At 41.6% G+C, this 24,386-nt stretch overlaps 1 protein-coding gene across 1 annotated transcript in view; it reads left to right on the top strand.

Annotated features, from left to right (window-relative positions):
- The window catches only part of JAK1 (Janus kinase 1), a 129,617-nt gene that overhangs the window by 64,295 nt on the left and 40,936 nt on the right, over positions 1–24,386 (top strand). Inside the window, exons 2-4 of the mRNA XM_040470498.1 lie at positions 15,575–15,651; positions 18,301–18,499; positions 21,855–21,978. Of these exons, the coding sequence (XP_040326432.1) occupies positions 15,646–15,651; positions 18,301–18,499; positions 21,855–21,978 (329 nt within the window). The 5' untranslated portion in view covers positions 15,575–15,645. The remainder of the gene's footprint in view (positions 1–15,574; positions 15,652–18,300; positions 18,500–21,854; positions 21,979–24,386) is intronic.

The following is a 24,386-nucleotide window of genomic DNA, read 5'->3' as shown; positions in this document are numbered from 1 at the left end:
TTTTATTTTATTTTATTTTATTTTATTTTATTTTATTTTATTTTATTTTATAAACATTGTTTAAATGCAAAGTGGTAGGGATGGCTATCTGGCTTAGTTGGAATAGCCTGTGACTCTTGATGTTGGGGTCATGGGTTTTGAGCATCATGTTGGGTGTAAAGGTTACTTAAAGAAATAAAACAAAGTTTAAATGCAAACTGGTATACTGTGTTCACATAGACTGGGTGAGTACTTCTGGAGGGAAGTGGGGATGGTCAGGGAAGGCATCCTGAAAAGAAGTGTTTAAGCGTTCCTTCCACAAGCAATTATTGACTGCTGTACCCTAAGCATTGTTGTTTGGTGATACATATAGCTTGATAGCAGCTACAGTCCCTGCTCTCAGGGAGCTCAAGGACAGTGGAGAAGACACAGTTCTGTAGATAATTTCAAAGCAGGATCATAAAGCCTGCTGTAAAAGTAAGCACAGGATGCTGTGATGCCTAGACTTGGCAGATGGATCATGTCAGGGAAGCTGCCTGCATAACTCAGCACATTTGGAGTCCAGGTACAAACGGTGTTAAGCCACGAAAGGTTAGATCACAAGTAGCCTTGAAGTCCATCTTTCCTAAGAGAGTAGGAAGAAGAAAGCATTTTAGATTTGTAGTTTAGAAATCTGACTGGCTGCATTGTGGAGACAGGAATAGAGGAAATGAGAAGGAAGATGAGAACTTTTCAGGAGACTGTTGCCCTAATTTGAGAAAGAAATCAGAATGATGGGGAGAAGTGGAGGAAGACAAAGCAGTTACAGTGATTGGGGCTTACCAGTTGGACATGTGAGCTGTCTGTGACTCCCAGTGTCCTTTGTACACCACACTGTTGTCCCATCCATCTCGGTCTAAACCCCACCTACCTCCACCGTCTTGTCTCCTGCCTCTCTGCATGAATATGTGCAAGTCTCCTGCTGCCTGTCCCCGAAGCAGGCCTGCTGATATTCTGCCTGCTGCCTGTGATCACACTTTTATCTTCACCTTGAATGGAGCTCCCTTCTCTTTACCTGTCCAGATCTCTGGCTTAGAAAGCCTGTGAAATCATTCTGTGTTAGGATGGTCTCTTCCTCCTCTGAAGTCATAATACTTAGTATCTCTATCACTCATAGCAAATAATTGCATTTTGCCTTGTCACATCTCTTAATTGCTTTTAGTCGTTAGTAACTCGTGAAGCATTTAAAATTACAGCAGGCAAAAAGAAATAAATAAGATTACAGCAGGCTGAATGACATATTGACATGAAGACTTAAATAGTGGAATAGGAATCAGCTCTCCTGAATCCCAGTCTGAACCTCAACTCCCTGTGTAACCTGGGGGAGTTACTCCCCCCCCCCCCCCCCCGCATTAGAGTAGTAACACATAGTTATCAGAGAACACTTGGAAAATCTGAAAAGGCTTGCAGGACGAACTAATCCCTAATCCACAAGCACCTAAAATAATCACTGTTAGCACAGGTAATTTTTCTTACTGTGTCCTTCCCATTCTGCATTTTTTTTCTTTTTCTAGGATTATATGCATGTGTCTGTGCAACATAGCTGGGGCATCCTCTACGTGCTACTTTGTAACCTGCTTTTTTTTATTACTGTATTGCAGGGTTGCTGAATCCAAACACAAGGATTTTTAAATACAAGTTGACACGTGGGGCCAAATTGTCCTCAAGGAAGGTTGCACCAAAAGCAGAATAGTGGTTATCTCTGAGGAGTAGGGAGAAGAACTCTTGCTTTTCAGTATATCGGTCTGTATACTGAATATGTATTTTTATTAACATGAGTCTAAATAACTTTTATAGTTTGAACATGACAGTAATTTATACCTCTACTTAATTCAGGCTTGAATCTACATTTAAAAACTACATAACCTTTACTGATCAGATGGATTAAAAAATGGCATCCTGTTATTTTATTTTGAGTATTGGTGAAATGTGACCTTTTCACCATGATCATTTGTCATTTTTTTCTTTAGACCTTTCATGAGTCACTTAATATCTTTAGGCCTTAGTTTGCTTATGAGTAAAAATAAGAGGAACGATATTTAAAATTATTATGAGGATTAATGGAAACCATGTATTGAAGATGCTTTGTAAGCTATAAAAAGTATATAATTGTATTTATCGTTTGTGTGTGTATTGATTTTGTATTGACTTTGATTACTTAATGATTATGAACAGTTAGGCCGGCTTTGCTTTTTTGCATTCATTTGGAGAAAGTGTAATATTTATTTTCATGCAATGTACAAGTCATGACATGTGGCATCTGAGGACTTGGTCTGTGCTATAGCTCTGCTATTTATTAGCTATGTGTACAGATGTCATAGTGCATGGACACACACAGTTCTTTTGGCCAAGATCAGCAATGTTCAGGGAACACCTAGCTGGACACACATCAGAGAGTTCTGTGAGCTGATAAAACATTCATGCAAGCTCCTGAAGATTATCTGTTTAAATGGATGATAGTACAAGGACCTTGTTTGTGCAAATTCCACTAACTGGATTATCTCCCGCCCTATTCCACCCTGCATGGTTTTGTGAAATGAAAATTGGTCAAAACCATAATCCTAAGGCCTGGGAAGTATCAAAGGCAGATAAATTTCCATACGACATGATTTTTGTGAATTCTATATATAGCTCTCTGGAAACATGGATACCTTATGTCTTTCATTTATCCAAAACACTGAATTCTGGATAATAGGGAAACAGGGCTGTGTAAACAACTCCACTGAGTAATAGATGACCTCCCCACCTCCTATTTCTGACTGTTTCCTTTTATCCAAGGACAAGATGTTACGAAAATAATTCAGAGTGACTCCCGAGGGTAGCCCTGCGAACTCCTCCCTCGGACTGTACTCGCAGAGGAGGGTGAATCACCACAGCAGAATGTTGATTCCCCCAGTGCTGTTAGTAAATGTCCCAGCCAGGCTCTTAAACTGTGAGGAGGACACAAGCAATGGGAAAGTTTTTTCTGACTCATTCACAGTGTAATTCGCAGAAGAAACCCTCTAGCTTCTCATTTTATTTTTTAAAGTGTGTGTGTGTGTGTGTGTGCGCGCGCGTGCGCGCGTTTAGTAAGGTGAGGTTAAAGTATGGATCTCCCAAATGAATATTCAAACTAGCTCTTACCAGCAGCAATATTTGGGGCTATTTTGTCAGTTTCTGTGGTCCTGGATGTTCACACTGGGGGAAGACGGATGGAGAACCTCAGTGTCCAGTGCCTGTCTATCCATGAAAGACTAGTTGATTCATTCAAAGTATTTTAGGGGCTCCTGGGTGGCTCAGTCGGGTAAGTGTCCGACTCTTGATTTCAACTCGGGTCATGATCTTATGGTTTGTGGGTTCGAGCCCCATGTTGGGCTCTGTGTTGACAGCATGGAGCCTGCTTGGGGTATTCTCTCTCTCTCTCTCTCTCTCTCTCTCTCTCTCTCTCTGCCCCCTCCCCTGCTTGTGTGCACTTTCTATCTAAAAAATAAATAATAATAATAAAAGTATTTTAAAACAATATTATTTTCCACAGTGACCTTCAGGTGTCCCCATGCCTTTTTTCATCACTCCTTCTGTCTGAGACCCCACTCCCGACAGAACACACATTCATGTACCAAGGGACTTTCTTGCTTCAGAGGAATTCATCTGAGTCTGGGGATTCATGGGCAGTGTCTCCTCAGAGGAAAGTCCAGACTTTAGTTGGCATTTGTGGTCCACTGTAAATTGACCTCAGCTTTCTCTCTTTCCTCATTTCTTTTTGATTTACACAGACCTTCTCTTTACCCTCCAAAGGGGGACTCCCCCTTTCCTTCTGCTGCTGTTTCTTCTTGTTTCTGTTATTTGGAGTGTTCCCTTTAGTCAGCTTCCATTCTCTTCCTGTTTGCAGCTTCCCCATCCCTAAAGGCCCAGTTCAAATCCCACCTCTGCCATAATGGTCATACTATTACATGACTACTGTGGGCCAGCTGTTCTACTAGGCCTATATATATTATTTTTCACAGAGTTTAAAACAATCCTGAGAAATAATTACTATTATCCTTATTTACAAATGAGGAAACAATCACAAAAAGTTAAAAAGTGACCTGAACCAAGCTACTAAGTGGCAGGGCCAATGTTCTGACTCAGGTCTTCTTCTTTCTTCTTTCTTCTTCTTTCTTCTTTCTTCTTCCTTCTTCTTTCTTCTTTCTTCTTTCTTCTTTCTTCTTTTTTCTTTCTTCTTTCTTCTTTCTTCCTTCTTCCTTCTTCCTTCTTCCTTCTTCCTTCCCCCTCCTCCCCCCCCGCCCCCCCCCCCCCCCCCCCCCCCCCCTCCGGATTGGACTAACTACACCAACTCCCACCTCACACCTTCTCTGAACATCCTCTTTTGCCTTGGTTGGGTGTGTCTTGTGTTTGGCAATCAATCATGTGTTATTTCCTTGTCACAGTCTTGGGTTGCTAGCTCTTCTTTGATGATGCATCTTTTCTTGCATTCTTTGTGTCCCACAGAGCTGTGGTTCGTAGGCTTTTCATGATGAATTTTGCTTGTTTATAATAACTTAATGAATGATGTCTAGGAGTGAGTTACTCCTCCTAGTTGTTAACGTTTACATTTTTCTAGTTTAATTAGTTGTCAGCATCCTACCATAATATTTACAGTAGTCTTAGTGTATTATCTTACCCTCCTGTCTTTCTACATGTTTATTCTCTTGAAAGGAGGGACAAAAGAAGCTCCATAGCTGGAGTATGTACTACTCCTCCACCTTTCCTGCAGGAAAATTAAATGTAATGAATGAAGACCAGGCATTCCACTGAATTTGCAGTGAGATGGATAACAGTTTGGTTAAATTCAATTGTTGTCTGTTAGGCAAGGGCTTTTTGATAGAAGAATTATGGGTCTAGAATCATGCTGTGGATGTATTTGGGACGAGTGCAAAAAAGTGCTTCACCGAGGTTCTGTCTTCTTAGGTGCCAAGTATGAAGTGAGCATTTATCTTGAGGAAAGAGAGCTGTATCTGTTTACCTTTTTCGGTTTGTTGGTAGAAAACTATAATTAAAGTTGATACAAAGGAGTCCTAACCTAATCCATGAATGTACCATCTATCATCTAAACCTGCAAAACCTGCCTAGCTCCCCCTCCCCAGAAATTCCCATTGGTGGCCATACACTGAATTCTTCTGTCCATCCACAATGTTATCAACATGAAATACATTGAAAAATTTTGCACAGATGAGAAGTAAACAATGGATTTTGAAATTTTTTTTTAATTTTTTTTTTCAACGTTTATTTATTTTTGGGACAGAGAGAGACAGAGCATGAACGGGGGAGGGGCAGAGAGAGAGGGAGACACAGAATCGGAAACAGGCTCCAGGCTCTGAGCCATCAGCCCAGAGCCCGACGCGGGGCTCGAACTCACGGATCGCGAGATTGTGACCTGGCTGAAGTCGGACGCTTAACCGACTGCGCCACCCAGGCGCTCCTAGATTTTGAATTTCTTAGGCTCCTGCAAGTCATCACTTTACTGTGATTGTGAAGTTAGAAACTGGGGACTGTGGGAATAAGTTATGAGTTTATGAATAAATCATGGGTTTTAAGAAGAGTGGTTATTGGCAGAATTGAAAGCATGGATCTTCTGTGCTCTGTGGGTTTAGTTTCTGTGTTTTCTCAATTTCCGGCATCATTGTGGAGATTTAGAAGGTAACCCGACTGAAGAGCTTCCTGGGAGAAGAAACTATTGTGAAAGGAAGACTCTGAGTGGATTGCACAGTGGATCTCAGTGTAGCTGTCTGGGTTGAAACTGCATAGGCTGCACACTGTGGGAAAAGAGGAGTGATCTTCTGGTAGTCAGAGGAATTTCAGAGAAATACATTTCAGTGTTTTAATGTCAGCTAGGGAAGGAAGGTATACACATTGAATATAAGCAGTGAATATAAAATACATTTTATGGAGCACCTGGGTGGCTCAGTTGGTGAAGCGTCTGACTTCAGCTCAGGTCATGATCTCACAGCTTATTATTATTATTATTATTAATTATTATTAATTTTATTATTTAATTTTCTTACTGGTAATCTTGTTGAGTCCTTTAAACAAGTGTTTTTCAGGGGCGCCTGGGTGGCGCAGTCGGTTAAGCGTCCGACTTCAGCCAGGTCACGATCTCACGGTCCGTGAGTTCGAGCCTCGCGTCGGGCTCTGGGCTGGTGGCTCGGAGCCTGGACCCTGTTTCCGATTCTGTGTCTCCCTCTCTCTCTGCCCCTCCCCCGTTCATGCTCTGTCTCTCTCTGTCCCAAAAATAAATAAACGTTGAAAAAAAAATTTTAAACAAGTGTTTTTCAGACTGGTTTGTTATTCATTAGTGGACTGTGAAATTTATTTTGAGGGTCTTGTTTAGCATTTAAAAATGTATTAAATGAAGAAAATAGCATAGAATAGAAAATAGAATGAATTGCATACAGTAAGGTATCCTTCTGTGAAACTAATTTTTTGTCACACACATACACACACATATACTATAAAATATATTTTTTACTATGCATCATGGTCAAAAAGGTTTGGAAAGATGTTGGAAAGCATGGCTGTTGGCACAGGTTCCTAGGATATCAGATAGTGAGGTATAACCCTTCTAGATACTCAACTGAACTGGGGCATACCAGGGAGTTGAATGAGAGGTGGCTTAGTGCTCTGCAGTGTTGACCTAGTGATCAAGTCTGCTGCCTTGATGAGGACAAAGTACACTACTCATTGTACAAATATGGTCCACTGAGGAGCTCTGCCTGCCATTTCAGACTTGGTTGGCAGACTATTTCAAAACTAAACATAAAAATTGGTTCTAGTTTCTTGGTTGGGGAGAGGTGTATGGGACCATTTTTCTTGAGATTTCTTTTTATTTTTCTCCCCTGACTTCCCCTAGCTGAGTTCACTGGGAGTATAGACCGGAGTGGACACTTGCTGTTTGGGGGATTGTCTAGCATCTGAACTCTCTTTGTTTCTAGAGTGATCATCTGTTGTTGCTGTCGAAGTTGAAGGAAATGCAGACACATGACTGGATGAACTTGGTTCACCTCTTGGGTCCCTGTGTCCCAGGATATTGAATCTGGAGGGGACAGTACGGACACATAGGGGCAGCTTGAGTTCACCTCTTGGATCCCTGTGTTCCAGGACGTTGAATCTGGAGGGGATGGTGCAGACACAGAGGGGCAGCTTAAGATCATTCAAGAGAGCAGCAGAGCTAGGAGTCCAATTGTGCTAATGTCTGATGAACAGTGGTAGCTGTCCTAGAATGGTGTCCTTATCAGACTTCTCTGTGCTCTTAATTCATTTTTATCTTTCTCTTAATTCATTTTTATCCTAAGGTAAGCATAACTGGTTTCTGTTGTTTGCATCCAAGAATGCTGAGTGGTTAAAGAATTACAGGAGAAAATGTTAGATGGTTTTTTGCCCTGAAAGAGCTTAGTACATAATGGGGGGGGGGGGGGGGGGAGGATGTTAACACGCAGTGACACACAAATAAATTACTAAAAATTAGCGAGGGGTGGGGGGATTCACTCTTGTTTCCTGTGTACTCCATTAAATTATGGTTTCCTGCAAGCTTTGTCAGATGCCATCATCAACAAAAGGTTGTTGAAGCATGTCATCTTGGAAATACAAATCAATGAAAAATTAGCTGTGGTAGGGTGTGGCATAATATGCTGTCAAACATTCTGTTCTTTAAGGAACCATAGAGGTCATCTAATATTTTTTTTTATTACACACTATTTGAGCTCAGAAAGCTTTAGAGGCTTAAGACCAGGCAGGTTCTGGCAGAACTAGGCTGCAACTAGGGCCTCCTTCTCTGGGGGGTTTCTCTTGTTGCCCGAGGGAGCGAGCTGGCACACGGACTGTCCTCAAACGGACCCTCCTCCATCTTTCCACGCTGTCTACCTCCTTCCTATCTGCCCCTCCCGGTCTGCATATTCCTTCTGACACACCCGCCCTCATGATTTGCCTTGCTCCTGGTCCTTTTCCAGAAGAACTGCATACTTCCTTTCTATCTTTGAAAATCTTCTGTCTTCCTCAAGGCTGGGAACAGATTCCACTCTCCCTGATTACCTCACAGCCCTCTCTTCTTGACTCCTGTTGTTCCTACTGTCTGTGTCTCAGCATCCCCTCCACGTCTGCTTTCTTGAGGTCCCCGGGTGTCTTTTTCTCTTGCCAGCTATTAACAGACCAAGGTTTTGGTGAGCTTAGATTTTAATCCTAGTACTTCTTTAGATTCCACCAAAGCCCCCCATGCCTTGACCAAGGAAATGTGGCACAGTGAGAAAGGGCAGTGAAGCTGGAGGCCGAGAAATGAGTGTGAGCCCCGTCTGGCCACGCACTGGCTTCTCGAACGTGGGAACGTCTGAAGCTGAATCTTCTTATTTGCGAAAGGGGCTGTGAGCCTCAAATGTGGTTATAGATGTGAAAGCCATTTTAAAATATAAAGTACCATATAAATGCAAGGTTTTATTGCGATGGTACAAGTGCTTAATATGTATTTTAGGAATGAGTGGTTGAACAGCACGTAAGGTGAAGACAAGCCATTCTTCCCACCATGTTTGGAGTGTCCACTTCTGCCACCGTAGTCCTGACCCCGAGATTCTGTGTTCTCTAATAACATTATAGATGTATTAGTGGAAAAAGAAGAAAGAGTAGCAAAGCATCTTGATACTGTGTGGCTTTTAGGAAAATACTTATTGACGTTAATTAGGCCAAGTACTGTATTTACTTTGATCAGAAATTGTCTCTCAGGGAAAGCAGGCTCGTTGGGAGCAGTGCAGAGAGCCCTGACCCATTGAGTTGGCATTGATTGTTTGATCATCCCTGGAAGTTTATTGTAAATGAAGCAGCACTTACGGTTCTGGGGTATTCCTGGAAATGCTATAGTTAGAAGTGAGTTATTCTGTGTGGCAGGAATGGCATATAGAAAAGCCATCATTCTGACTTGCTGACAGGAAAAAATAGCAGGTTTTGTATTTATATTGTCGTCTTTTTGGCTGGAATCCATCAGCTCTGCACAGTATCTTGTGATGCTTTCATCAGACAGTTCTGGGTCTCGGCAAGGCAGGGGGTACCGGGTGCACCCGATACAAGTCCCTTCCAAAGTTCTTGTGTGTGTGTGTGTGTGTGTGTGTGTGTGTGTGTGTGTGTGCAGAGTTCCTAGTGGGGAACTCTGGAAGGGAAGCAGAGATGCTCTCCCTGCCTCTGTGTGTGTCTTAGGCCTCAAGGAGGTTCTGTGCATGTGTGAGCTGGGCCCTAGTCAGCAGCCACCAGAACTTTCCTCTCCACACCTGAGGTAGTGGTGCTGGAGCAGTGTTTAGCTGTGGGCTTCGGTGCAGCAAGGCCTGAGCACTTGGCTGGTTTTTTCAGTGACCATTTCTTCAGTCTCTGGAGGGAAAGCCCTAGAATGAGTTCAGTCTCCCAGGTGGATGTTAAGCTGTGAGAAATACTGAAAAGCCAGAGAAGACCATGGTGTTGGTGATAGGGGGCATTTTAAAGCAGGCTCCGTCATTCCCCCTGCCACCTCGTGGAAAGAGCAGGGTCCTTGGAATCAGGAGTCCTGTGTTTGACTTCCGGCACTCCCACTGACTGGCCTCAAACCTCTCCTGCTTTTTATGAGAATTAAGTGCAAGTGCCATTGATGCAGGAGTTGTTGCAGAGGCTCAGTGTATATTGGAGTTCCCTCTCCTCGGCTGGAACTGTGTTCCATCAATATGTAATCAGTTTAGCAGGAATTATGGCCAAAATATGAATGCTTGCTGCCTGCTAAACTCTGCCTGAGGCAGAGTTTATATGCATTAACGTATATAACCCTTAACAGCTCTATGAGACACATGCCATTCCCTGCCTCCCGCCATAACTGAGAACATTGAGGTTTAGGGATGTTAAGTAGCTTGCCTAAGGTTACAATAGCTAGTAGGTGGGGAAGGCAGGATTTGGACTCAGGTAGGGATGATCCAGCTCACTCTCCTAACTGCTCTGCTAGATTTGTGAAATGGAACTTGATTACTGATAAGACTTTTGTTCAGAATGCCTATTTATTCTGTTGTCCTTCTCGCAAGCTCACAACTCACTTGAGTCCTTTGCCATAAAGCCTACATTGCATTGTTTTACCACTTAACACCTTTCTGAGCACTTTCACATCAACAACTGCACTTGAAAAAGGTGTTATAGGAGCTTGATGAAGACTTTTTCTTTTTTTTTTTTTTAATTTTTTTTTAACGTTTATTTATTTTTGAGACAGAGACAGAGCAAAAACGGGGGAGGGGCAGAGAGAGAGGGAGACACAGAATCAGAAGCAGGCTCCAGGCTCCGAGCCATCAGCCCAGAGCCCGACGCGGGGCTCGAACTCACAGACCGCGATATCGTGCCCTGAGCTGAAGTCGGACGCTCAACCGACTGAGCCACCCAGGCGCCCTGATGAAGACTTTTTCAAAAATTTTTCTGATTCGTTAGGCGGGATGTTTCCTCTAAGGTTAGCGGATGAGGAAACTAGGCTCAGAGTTAGTTAAAATGATTTGTTCAGGATCACACTTGCTAGTTGTGTATGGATTCAGTAATGTTGTTACTTTGTTACCTTCATTTCATGTAACAACTGCAGTTGACCCTTGAACGACAGGAGCTTGAATTGCATGGATCCACTTATATACTTCCTTTTTTTTAACAAAAAGTCTAGTGCTGTAAATGTATTTGCTCTCCCTTACAATTTTCTTGATAACATTTTCTTTTCTTTAGTTTACTTTATTATAGAAATACAGTATGTAATATGTATAATGTGGAAAATATGTGTTAACTATTTGTGCTATTGGTAATTTGGATGCAGTCAAAAGTTATACACTAATTTTTGATGGCATGGGAGTTTTTTTTTTTTTAATTTTTTTTTCAACTTTTATTTATTTTTTTGGGGACAGAGAGAGACAGAGCATGAATGGGGGAGGGGCAGAGAGAGAGGGAGACACAGAATCGGAAACAGGCTCCAGGCTCTGAGCCATCAGCCCAGAGCCTGACGCGGGGCTCGAACTCACGGACCGCGAGATCGTGACCTTGCTGAAGTCGGACGCTTAACCGACTGCGCCACCCAGGCGCCCCAATGGCACGGGAGTTTAGACCCCTGACCCTTGTGCTGTTCAAGATTCAACTGTATTTAACTAATAGCACCTAATATGTGCTGGTGATCAGCGCTTACGGGACAATGATCCTTGCCCTCCTGGAGCTTGTATTGTGATGTTAGGTTTCATTGCCGAACTTAAGGCAGGTGCCTGCTGAAATAGTTTAAGGTCTAGAAACTTTAGTCTTAAAGTTTCTTAAGCAGCTGATTTCAGGAAATACTTCTAAATTACGTATTTTTCTTCTCAGTTTTTCTAGGTTCATACTTTAACTTATCAACATTTTTTATTTTCTACTTCAGAAATCGAAAGCTTTGATTCCTTTAAGATGGACATAAAGTAACCCTGTGTGTGTGTGTGTGTGTGTGTGTGTGTGTGTGTGTGTGTGAGAGTGAGAGTGATGGTTTCTTTAGTAAAAATAACCAGCTACCTACCCAAAGTGTTGTATTCTGACTCTTGTCATTGATTTTAACTATCATCCAGTCTATTTTTATCATGTAAATCTGGCAGTGGCCTTTGGCCAGAAGCAGTCATATTCTGATCATACTTGTGAATTTTAACATGGTCTATTTTTATGTCTCTTCACTATTCAAAGTTTAATTGTATATTCTTCCCTTATACAGATACTTGTACTTTAAAGGGTGTCCTTGACAATTTAAGAGGATTTCAGCATCTTCAGACATAGATTTCTAGGAGTTTGCATCTTGGAAAATAGTTATGATATGCCTCTATTGCAGCTAGGCCCTGTTCAGACTCGCAAGTTGTCTCTTGTTTTGTTACATTTTCCTCATTCAGGAAGCATCAGCTATACTTGGATCAGACTTTTATAAACTAAAGAACTGTGAGATTCTACAAAATGTCTCCCCTCCCTTTTTTTAATGTAAAGTAGCATCTAACAAGATCGAGCCACAGAAGCAATCCTCTAACCATAGAAAGAGAGGCAGTTTTTTTTTTTATTCAAAAACTTGAAATTTTGTAAGTAAATTAGTATGGAAGAATTCAGTGCTGTCCTCAAAGAGCTTTTGATTATTCACTTTTATTCTTCCCATTTTCTGAGCTTCTTTGTGTTCATTTGCATTGGGAATGGAACCCAGTGAATCATATTCTTTTGAAAGGGTGTTGCGCGATTCTTACCGGTCAGGTTTCGAGCATTTAAGATTTTCTTTTTGTATTTGTAACGAAAAACTTGAATTGATTGCCTGGAATTATCTGTAGTATTTATAAACTTGATCTTGCTCTTTTCCTATCTGTTCTTAAAATAAATAGAGAACAAGCTGAGGGATGCTGAAAGGGGGGGTAAGGGTGGGGAGTGGTGTTGGCTAGATGGATGATGGGCATTAAGGAAGGCACTTTTCGGGATGAGCATATGTAAGAGATGAATCACTGGGCTCTATTCCTGAAGCCAAGACTACACTGTAAACTAACTTGAATTAAATAAATAAATAGCATTTTGTTTGGTGTATATGGAAAGAAATGCTACCTGAATGAAGCCTTTACACAGACTCTGTACCAACAAAAGACTCTTCTCATCCTGAATGAGAACAGATGTCATTTCATACAAAGTGGATCAGCAATCCTAGATTTAAGTACTTAGGATGGTGCCTATCCTGTCTTTTAAGTGCTTTATGGGTGTTTTTACATCTTTATCATTAGGATGTCAGTTTTTTGAGATTCTGTTGTTATTGAATCAGCATATAAAAATATCATAGTAAATACATATGATCTAGCAGTTCTGTTGCTGATTCTGTTTTCCCTGTGAGTTTGATCTCTATGCTAAGCATCACAGTACCATTTTATTGTCCTATCCAATAATATGGGAGGTCAGTTTGAAAATTAGGTGTATTATGACTTCAGTATAGTGTGGCTTGCAATAGGGAAGGAACACTGGAAAAACCAAACTCTGTTTTATTATAGGTTTTCATAGAATCCAATCCTAGAAAAATGTTAGTAATTTTAGGCTGACCCTCGAATCTTACATGAGGCTCCGAGCAACCCTGTGACTCCTGAATGCAAGTAGTAGGTGATCTGATGGTACACTTAAAAATCCTTTGTGAATTCTGAAAGGTTTTATGCTGTAGTCTTTGTTAAATTGGGTCTGTTAGAACCTACAGGTCTCTTCCTGATCTGAAAGGCTCAAAGTATGTTCCTTTTGGGGCAGGCTTCTTAATTCTCCAGAGCATAGGGCTCATCTGGGCCCATCGGTTTTCATTCATCCTTGGCAGCAGCATATAATGGCATGCTTCCAGGAAACCTCAGGTAGGCCCCAGACATGCTATTAGCAAATACTGCTGATGAACCAACTAGGGCTGTTCTTTGCCCAGGTATAAAGGAATATTGGAGGGATTTCCCCATTTATGAAGCTGGAGAGATGAGACTAGCTCCTTGCATATGCCAGTCCTTTACCCAGACTGCCTTCTCTCCACCTCCCTAGATATCCGTTACATCTCAGCTCAATATTAATTCCCTCTTGAGTCCCATGCTAGATGATATTCCTTTTATTTTACCTCTCTCTTTTTCCTCCATGGCATTTTAAGCTCTTTATAATTACCTCTTTTTGTGCATCTTTGTTTGATTCCACTACAGACTGTAAGCTCCATGTGAACAGGGGCCATATTGCTCCAGTTCTTTATTGTGGCCTCCTGATGTAGGTCAGTTTCAGGCATGAAGAACTGCTCAAAAATAATGAATCTCCTAAATGTGACATTGGAAACTCTGCTCCTGAGCCAAAGCAAGGCATTATAGCATGTAGCTAATTTCAGATTGCTGTTTTGATGTGGGGTGGGGTATCTATTCTCATAATTAAAACAATGGATTATGTTAGATTTTTAAAAGCTGAAAGTATAATGGTTTGTTCTTTGAATCTTGATAAAGTTGTCCATGTCAGAATAGCCAAGTCAAGGGGCGCCTGGGTGGCTCAGTCGGTTAAGCGTCCGACTTCGGCTCAGGTCACGATCTCGCGGTCCGTGAGTTTGAGCCCCGCGTCGGGCTCTGGGCTGATGGCTCAGATCCTGGAGCCTGCTTCTGATTCTGTGTCTCCCTCTCTCTCTGCCCCTCCCCCGTTCATGCTCTGTCTCTCTCTGTCTCAAAAATAAATAAACATTAAAAAAAAATTAAAAAAAAAAAAGAATAGCCAAGTCAAAGTTGTCATATCAAAATTCATACTTATATCCTCTGCCTGGCTTCCCGAAGGTGACATTGTGACACACTCTTCTGGTTTAAGAATTTTTTTTAATGTTTGTTTATTTTTGAGAGAGAGAGAGAGAGACAGAGACAGACAGAGAGTGGAGGGGGGTGGGGGCAGAGAGAGAAGGAGACGCAGAATCTGAAGGAGGCTCCAGGCTCTGAGCTGTCAGCACAGAGCCTGATGTGGGGCTTGACCTCACAGACTGCGAGATCATGACCTGAGCCGAAGTCAGATGCTCAACCGACTGAGCCACCCAGGCCCCCCACACTCTTTTGGTTTTAGATTGCGTGTATGTTTTCATTTGTGCCATCCCCCCCTTCGATTGTAAGATCCTGTGGGAATGCTAGCCTGTAGCCTCATTTCTGTCACCCCACTCCCTTTCTACTTCTGCCGTGTAATGCTTGGGAAAGTAGAATTCTGATAAAGTGTATTAAATGACCAACAGAAAACAGACAGTGATCCATATTAACTTGGAAACCACTTTCACACCACTAAGGGTGGTTGCTCCTGATTTGCAAAAATAATTAGATTCTACTATTAAAAAGAATTTGTGAGAGGCACCCGGAAAGTTGTTAAAACAATGCAGAACACTGTGTGTGTTGGGCGGTTGGTGGTGGTTGGTGATGACGATGATAGGATCAGTGCTTGGTGATGACGATGATAGGATCAGTGCTTTAATTCTAGAGAATCAAACTGGCTTTCTTATGTAGTATAAGTTTGAAGTGAGGTCAGGGAGTTGGAAGGAGGCTTTTTTGCTACCTAAGTTTTCAAATAAGAATGGCTCAAAAAACATTTGGTGAACTAAAAGCATTTTTCACTGGGTTTATTTCTCGGCGCTCCGCCTTTCACCATATCATATGATGTATCACCATTAAATGAGGCCAAGGGCAGACCGGGTTGGGAGGAGGGTAATTCTAAAGGAAATGGAAATGGGAAATAAAAGTGCATAAGTTTGGGGGTCCTGAACTATTGTTCATGGCCTCAGGGGAGAGGTTGTTGACGGAAAAGGCGCATGGTCTTCATTTGCATTGGACCGGGCACTCTATGCCAGGAAGCAAAAGTCCCTGGCTTCCTCTGTTGAAGTGGTAAAAATAATATCTTCTTTGATATTCATACCCTACGATGCCTCTCTGTCCTCTCAGTGTCCTCATCAATTTTTTTCCCTTCTTCCTCCCAAATGCTTTTTCCTGTCCACTTATGGTTTGGGCTGCTTCCTTAATAAGAATGTCCTCTTATTCTCTGATGCAATTTCATCTGCAGCTGATTTATTTATTTATCCTTGTCTCTATCCCAGCTCTGAACGGACTTTGGAAAGTAGAGAAGAAAATCCAGTCTGCTTTTGGAGGACATTGGACAGCCGAATAAATGCAGGTATGTACCTTTGCATATCTTTAAAAAAGGACCAAAAGGAAAATAGCTTTTAAAAAGAATAATGAGACTGATCTTGAACTTGTAAGGATAACCTGTACTTCTATCCTTTCATTTTTCAGTATTGGTATTTTAATTTTTTTTTTCATTTCCAAATGTTGAATGTGCTGGTTTAAAAATAAATCTCAAGAGTATAAAAGTATAGGAAGTCCAGAGTAAAAGATAAAGCTCCCTTATAGTCCTTCCTGGATATTCACCACTTTAGCAGTTTATCACATGTTTTTCCAGATTGTGCATATAGGCATGATCAAAAGGGTCATGATATACATATTATGCCTTTTTTCACTTTGTAATATGTCATATATATTTTTCAGTGTTGATTCACATAGCTTTATGTCATCTTTTTAACAGCTGCATAGTATTCTTTTGTGTTGATATTTCTTATTTTGTTAGCCTTCTATTGTCACTTGTATTTTTTTCCTATTATAAATGGTGCCACACTGTATACGTATATAATCACGTATACTTGCCTGATTATTTCCTAAGAGTGAAAGCGTGTAACACCATCTCTCAATTCTTCCCATGCCATGCCTGTATAGGGCCTCAAGGACAAAGGTGTATCTTACATTTTAAAGCAGACTGCAGCTTGTTTGTTTTCCATTTCTGTTTCTCATTGTAGGGTGGAGTTGGATGCTCAGTGTTGGGTTTTAAACCTTTCCTTGCTCAGGGAGCCTGGGTGGTTCAGTCAGTTAAGCACTCAACTCTTAATTTCAGCTCAGATTATGATCTCGTGGTTTGTGAGTTCGAGCCCCACATCAGGCTCTGCACTGATAGCACAAAGAGATTTTCTCTCCTTCTCCCCCTCCCCTACTCACTCTCTCTCTCAAAATATAGAAACAAACTTAAAAAAACTTTCTTGCTTGACAGTTGATCTGAACCCTTAAGGTAAGTTATGAACTTAGTCTTTCAGCCTGATTTCTGAAAGCTTCTGGTTTTCAGATTTATTTTGGAGATGAAACAAGTAAAATTGAGTGCCTCTTAGTTTGTAGCATTGAGGCGTATCTGGTTCATGTCTCTCCTGTAAGTATCTCACCTTTACCAGGGCAGCTAATAAACGAGCTCATGAGTCTGGTGAAGAGAACTATGTGACTTGTTTTGAGGAGCTTCCTTGGGCCATTCTGCAAGCACCCTTTAAATGTAAGGCTCTGTGCTAGGTACTGGGGAAAAAGATGAATGACACAGTCCTTACCCTTAAGGAACTCCCAGCATAAACCATTGAGAGAGAGAAAGACAGACACATGAATAAGATGGTCATAATCCAGTGTGGTTAGTGCAGCGAGGTGAGTTTGGGAGAGGGCATCTAACTTAGGGGATGGGATGGAAGTCATTGGCATTTCCTGGAGGAGGTGATGTCCAAGCCGAGTTCTAAAGAAAATTACAGTTTTTCATGGAAAAGATGAGGTGGGAAGGTATTCCTGATAGAGAAATGAGTATGACCAAAGGCAGGAAGGTGAGAAAAGCAGAATGGGTTGGGGGGGGGGGGTGCAGTAGGAGTAACCAGAACAATGGCAACTTTGTAGGTTTCAGGCATGAAGTAAGAGGCTAGGAGTGATGGAAGATGAGGCTGAGAGGCTAGCTGGCAGCTGATGGAGGACCTCTGTGAGGAGTTTGAGACTGCTCTTATAGACTAATGGGGGCTTTTGGAGGACCTGATAGGTGTTACAGAGATACTACTTTGAGGGCTAAGCGAAGGTTGGCTTGGCAGGCAGTAGGAAATTAGGAACCTGGGGTCAGGGAAATTAGTTTGTAGGCCACTGGTGTTGGAGTGAGGGGAAGGAAGATGTTCCTTTTCCTTCCTGGCCTTGTCTAAGCTAAGTTGCTGGGGCTGGCTCTTTGATCCTAGTTGCCCTGCCTTTAGAGGCTCAGCTGAAGGACTTTTGCAAGTTTCTCACCAGCACGTTCTGGCCTCTTCAGAGCAAGGCTTCCAGCCCTCATTCTGCTGCCACACAGTGCTGCCCATCTGCCTGCCTGCCTGCCTGCCAATGGAGTGATGACGACTTGGCCCCGTTCAGTAATTTTCGAGACCCTTCCATATGGCTCATGAACATGAATTGGTGGTCACTTGGTGTGTACTATCTGAGAGCCAGCCCTGGGCTAGGCTCTGGAGGCAGGAACATAGATAAGACGTGGTTCATGCCCTCCCTGAGCTTGCAGTTTAGTGGGAGATAGACAAAGTTAAAAGACAATGTGATTCGTGCCCTAGGTGGGCTCAGAAGTGAGATGATTCCAGTAGAGGTGGCAGCATGAGTAACATTAACGTGAGCGCTTCCAGAACGAGCCACATTTTTCAACTACAACTTGTGTGCAGATAGAGAAAATAAATCTAGGCCATGTCTAAAATTATTCTGATTTTTGAGAATATGGTCTGGTTATAATGAATTAGAGTGTATAATTGATTATCCTCATAACTATAATGGATAGTTTGACCTCTCGTAAGTTCGGATGCATTTGATTTTCAGAGAGGGAAGGGGCAGTAGGAAATTACCTGCTTGAGAGGTATTTATGCTTACTTACCTTCCCAGCATTCTCTTTTGCCACTTGACCTTCTAGCACATAGAATGACCACGTGGTCTCTCTTTCCTGCCACTACAGTATCTAAATATAAAAGAGGACTGCAATGCCATGGCTTTCTGTGCTAAAATGAGGAGCTCCAAGAAGACGGAGGTGAATCTGGAGGCCCCCGAACCAGGGGTGGAAGTGCTCTTCTATCTGTCCGATAGGGAGCCGCTCCGGCTGGGCAGCGGGGAGTACACGGCAGAGGAGCTGTGCATCAGGGCGGCGCAGGAATGCTGTGAGTACGGGCTGCTGCCTGCTGGCCCGGTCGTGTGCGGTGTCCCTGAGCCTCGCAGCTCTGCTCTGTGTGGGCACGCGTGGGCTCTGGCCTGCCTCTGCCGCTCACGTGCGTTTCACCTTGGGCCAGTGGTTTGAATTCTCAGGGTGTCACTTTTCACTGTCTTCATGGTAAAGTGACTTATTCCTGCTCTGTCACTAATGAGCTTGGGGTCCCAAGGAATGAGGCTTGCCTTCTGTGGAGGCGTAGTTTTTATTTCCCCTACAATCTGGAAAATTGGAATACTATCAGCACTAAATGAGTAAAAACATCTGGCACAAAGTTGCAAGCTATTCAATAAGGGGCATCTCTCAAGATCTGAAAGGCTGTTCAAAACTTCTTCGGAAGGGTGGAATCCATCCTTTGGCCGCTGTAACCTGCTTCCCCTTTGTGATGCTGACTTGAAGTGAGAACTCGAGTGTCACTTTGTGGCTTGGTCAGACTGCCAGGTTGTAAAAAGGGCAGTGAGGCTGTGAACAACATGGTCTTTTTCTTTTTCTTTTTTTTTTTTCAAGTGAGCCTGTCTTTCTTGAGTTAGCCTGTTGCCAAATAGAAGGTGAGAAACCAAAATGAGTAACAAAATGAAGCTCCTTTAAACCTTGGGGTCAGTGACAGTTTTTGTCTACCTACTTTTAAATGACAAGTAAAGTTAAATTATGGAAACTTAAAGATCTAATCCACTGGGGTTGTGGCAGCAATTGTATCAATGTAAATATAACTAAAATTCATTAATTGTACACTTAAAATGGGTAGACTTTATGATATGTAAATTACATCTCAATAAAACTGTGTTTTTTTTTTTTTTAAATCAACTTATGATGATTAACTATGATGGCAGACCATGTGATCCATGCTTGATTTATATCATCTTTAGCCCTCAGGACAACTCTGTTGGGATAGTATGGACATTTCAAGAGTTACCTACCTAGTTTGTGAAAACAGCTTGTCTAGAAACCCCTTTTTCTTTCTGATATATATTTTTCTGTTTCCAATGCTTTAAACACCAGAGTTCCAATAAAAGGGGAGAGGTTGGTGCTACAGGGAATAAAATTGGCTGAGCTGTATAGATTATGAGGTTCATGCCCTTATATTAATATTTTAAAGTTATTTTGACTAGATAGCAAAGTATAAAAGGAAGCATCTTTAGACATTAGCTTTAAAAGTATTTGTAATTAGCAAAACAGCTAGATGTAAATTGATGCTTCTAAAGTATTTTTTTAAGGTGTTGTGTTTTTTCTCCTTTCCCTTAAGGTTTGGTTTTTATAGCGTTTCTTCTGTTGACCCAGTTTCTTACCATCATATTTGTACAGAATTGTTGGGCTGCAGTTAATGAGAGATCAAGGGGCTGCTGCTAAAGGAGACGAGGAGAGAGCCTGAGCCCACAGGCAGACGCAGCCACTGAGTCTGCTGTAGCTCTGGGCTCAGGGCCAGGCAGTGTGGGGCAGCAGTTTCTAAGCCCAGTCTGTAGAGAATGAGGGAGCTCTTGTATAACTGACTCAGGGGAATGTTGCAAACATTTATTAATTTTAAAAGTACATGAATACAGAATGCCACATATTATTAGAACTCTCATTATTATTATAGTAAGTGATATTGGGAGGCAGTATGGTTTTCTTCCCTGTTGTCCAAAAGTGTATGGTCCATTTTTGTTCTTTCAGCTCTCATTCTTTCACCTCCTCAGTAGCTCTATCTTGGTTTGAATCTCAACTCTGCCTTTTACTGAGTAGCCCTGAATCAGACTAAATCTCGGGAGGCCAGTTTCTTCACCTGTAAAATGGCAAAAATATTAATTACGTCATTAAGTGTTAGGATGAAAAGATAATAAATGTAGAGCGTGTCAGCCTGATGCCTGACACTTAACCCTCAGTAAATGTATAAAAAGCTTTGATCTTTTATCTTTGATCTTCCTGTTTTAAGTACTAAAATTTTAGAATCAGACCTGTGATAGAATACACACAGATTCATGATCACAAATAAGTTGTGCTTCACTATGTATGTGTCAGTGCCCATTCAAGTATGAGTATGTATAAAGAAAGTCTCGGCTTCCAGGCCAGCCCACAAAGGCCAATTCACGGATGGAAAACTATAGTATACCCAAAACATAGTCCTAACAGTACTGGATCTAAAACTCATTTGCTCTTGTTCCCGAGAGATGATGCCCTTTGAAGTTTACTCCCTCTTCTCTGTTACAAGGAGGAATAACCTCTGGAGGGGTTACCCCAGATATCTTGAGAGGCAGGAATCAAGGAGTTCAGCGAGATGTCAGCATGCCGAGGCATCTGTCTCTTTTTCACTCCGTGTGTGCATTGGAGAGAGTTCGTGCCTGGACGGGCCGAGCCTGGGAAGATCCCTGTCAGTGTCAGTTGTGCTCCAGATACCTGATTTGGGAAACTCCTATTACCTCATATTTTCATATATTTTTTGGTTAGGTTGCCTGTATCTTAGTTTGAGGCCTGGTCACAGATCAAAGTATCAGTAGTAATTATTTGCAATCCCCTTCTCTGCTTCCCCCATGCTTTTAGATTACAGGTCTGTGTAATTTTAATTATGGGCTCAGAAGTGAGTGGAAAGGTGCTTTCCTGGCTTTATAACCTCCTTTATCTCTCTAGTTCTTCTTGTGTCAAAGGAGGCAGTTGGTGGGGCAGGGAGGCAAGGGAGCACTATTGAACTACTTATGTTAAGCATATATCTTCTTGTGAGTTGGCTACTAATAAAAAATATGATAACTATACAGAGTACTTACAAGGTGTATCTATTAATGGTAACATTTTTATCACTGACAAAAATCACTTTGGTTATTTATTCCAACACATGATTTTGTGTGCTACTGCCAGGAACGCCTTTGCATGTAATACATAATCACAATGTTAGAATTGTTTAAACATTTTCTGTAGGAGACGGATTGGGGGTTTCCCGAACTCCAAGGATGTTTCTGACTGTGATTAGCAAGGTGCGCTTCGGGTGGGATCTGGGAACCTCTCGGCTCGCGTATTTTTTCTTTTAAGTAGGATTTGTTAAGACTGTCATAGACACTGTGATGAGAAACATTGTTTGACTTTTGTTGTAAAATGTTTTTAATCTGGTTTGTCAGGAGCTATAGTATATATTCCTGGGGAGCCATAGTTGTTAATTATCATGATTAAAACTGCCTGACTGAATATGGTTGGAAGTCATATTTACCCTAAGAGGATACAAAATGTGACCTAGATTCTTTGGATAAGAGAATTTCTTGTCTTTGTGTATATCATGCTTTGGAAGCAGATGGTCTAATGTATCTATCTTTAATTTTCTGATACGTGTTTTACTTTTTCCCCAGGTATCTCTCCTCTGTGTCACAACCTTTTTGCCCTGTATGATGAGAACACCAAGCTTTGGTACGCTCCGAATCGCACGATCACAGTTGACGACAAGACATCACTCCGGCTCCACTACCGGATGAGGTATGGGCGCCTGCTTGGCTTCCTCTTGCAGGGGGAGGATGACAGTTAGCTTGGAGGCCTGAGTCACTTACTAAGAAGATTTGTAGTCATTTTGTAATTGGTAAGTTTTATATTTGCTTGGTATGAGAAAGGACTTCTTCAGTATTTGGAATGCAATTCAAGATGAATTTGATCACTTTGCCACATTGTAGAAAAGAAATCGTTATGATGCAGAGGGTATTTTGAAAAGAATTAGTGTACTATGGCAGAGTTTTTCAAGTGATGAGTCATGGTTATGAGTTTAATTTCATGAGTTGTGACCAGAATGTTTTTGAAAAAAGAAACAGGCAAGAATAAGTAATATCAGCATATATACATATCCCAAGAATATTGTTTTAAAACTTCTGTTTGAGATATGCAAGTGTATATACCAGCTCATGATACAATAAAATATTTCTTCTTAAGAGTTGCAGCTAAGGAGTTTGAGAAGCACCGCCTGAAGTGGTTCCCTATAAATTCCAGGTTGCTGTTGCTCTCAAGGGGTAGATGTTTTGATTGACTCCCTGAGAATTTTTGCCTAGTGGGTGGGACTCTCATTTTTCTTCTGATGGGTATTGCCTTTTCTCTTGTATTGTAGACTTCCTTAAATGTCACATAGTCTCCCAAGGTGTCATAGGCACTACTTCACTGTAGTGTCTTGAGTTTATAAACATTTTTGCTCTGTTACCTAGAATTGAAAATGTTTGTTAGATACTAGTTAAGCACAACTGAGTGTGCTTTTAGCAAAGGAGCTTATAAACAGGGTGAATACTTTTTGAAAAGGATCTTGACTTACATAGATGTGATGAAACCGGCAGATTGGCTCAGTTGCTGATGGAACGTAGGGACCTGCTGGAAACACCCTCAGGGATCTCAGAGCCTCTCCATGGTAGCTTAGATGCTGCTTCTTCGGGAAGTTGGTGGAGTTGCTAACATTCCAGAATGGTCTGGATGTTTTTCTCAGCAGCAGTTGAACCAGATCTGCTTTCTTTGATAATCATTCTAGGGCTGACTATTTTTTTCTTTTTGTACTCACCCAAGGTCTCACCTTAAGAGGAGAGGTGTGTACCATGTGAGATTTCTCGCCCCAGATTTAGGGAAACATTCACCCCACCCAACTGAGCCTTCTGACTATATTTGGATTGTTTTTCAAAGTGTAATCTTGCTTTCTGTGGCCTGGGGGTTGTCTGTGTGAACCAGCATTGAAACGTGTTATTTGCAGCCGACAGTCTAGGAAGGGGGCATGTCACCGAATTCTAGTTCTTTCCCTCTAGGTTTGTCTACTTGGCTCAGAATTTGGAACGGTAGAACTTGGGACTTGGATAAGACCTGAATTTACCTAGTTCAACTATTGTTCATTGTTTAGGGGCGAACTGATGTCCACAGTGGAGAAATGAGTTACACAAAGTCACACACCTAGTGAATCCTCTTGTCCGCCCCAGAACCCTCCTTGAGGCACTTGTCTTTGTGGATTGTGCGAATACCTCACTATTAGGGGCTGTCTTTGCCTCTTCCCTGTTCTGTTAGCTGCCAGGAAGTGCACAACTACTTCATTTTTGGCACCTTGACTTTGTACCTGACATCGAGCTTCAACAGGATATTGCTTTGTTACCACAGGCTCTTTGAACTTGGAAAAAAAGATCCCACCCTAAGCTAAAACATTTGCATTACAACAAACTACAAAAACTTTGAAACCTCCTAATCTCACCACTGTAGAAGGTGTCATATGAAAACAAATGTTAGCGACTATTTCAGTGGAATCCCAACTCTATTTTGGGAAACACTCTGTGCTTCAATTATAAGATTCTGTTTTTAGATCATGATTTTAAATGGTTATTATTTTATAATGTGTCTTAGTATAAGATAAGCATATTCTTTTTTGTGAAAAAGAATATTTCCTTTTTCATTCAAATGAATTTCACTATCTGTTAGTAGAGTTCTGTAGAAACCTAAGGAGAATTCCTTGTGTATAATATCTAAACATAAACGTAGAATATGCAGTCATCTGTAATATAATTTTCTCAAAGACTTGCAAGGAAGTCGTATCTCCTTAATAGGTCTGTCTACCTCTCTCCCCCTCCCTCTTCCTTCCTCTGTCATTCCTCCATGCCATTCTGAAAAGGAATCTACACAGCTATCATAGTATATTTATTTATGCCATTCTTTATTTTTTCCCATTAGCATGTTCCAATCCTAGGAATTTGTGTGTGGCCCCAGTTTGATGAACATCTTGATGATTAATTTTTTTTTTAATTTTTTTTTTTTCAACGTTTATTTATTTTTGGGACAGAGAGAGACAGAGCATGAACAGGGGAGGGGCAGAGAGAGAGGGAGACACAGAATCGGAAACAGGCTCCAGGCTCTGAGCCATCAGCCCAGAGCCCGACGCG

Source organism: Herpailurus yagouaroundi, unplaced genomic scaffold (genome assembly GCF_014898765.1).
Source record: "Herpailurus yagouaroundi ecotype Mexico unplaced genomic scaffold, PumYag 77, whole genome shotgun sequence".
Taxonomy (NCBI): Eukaryota; Metazoa; Chordata; class Mammalia; order Carnivora; family Felidae; genus Herpailurus; species Herpailurus yagouaroundi.
This window is presented reverse-complemented; position numbering and strand designations above follow the sequence as displayed.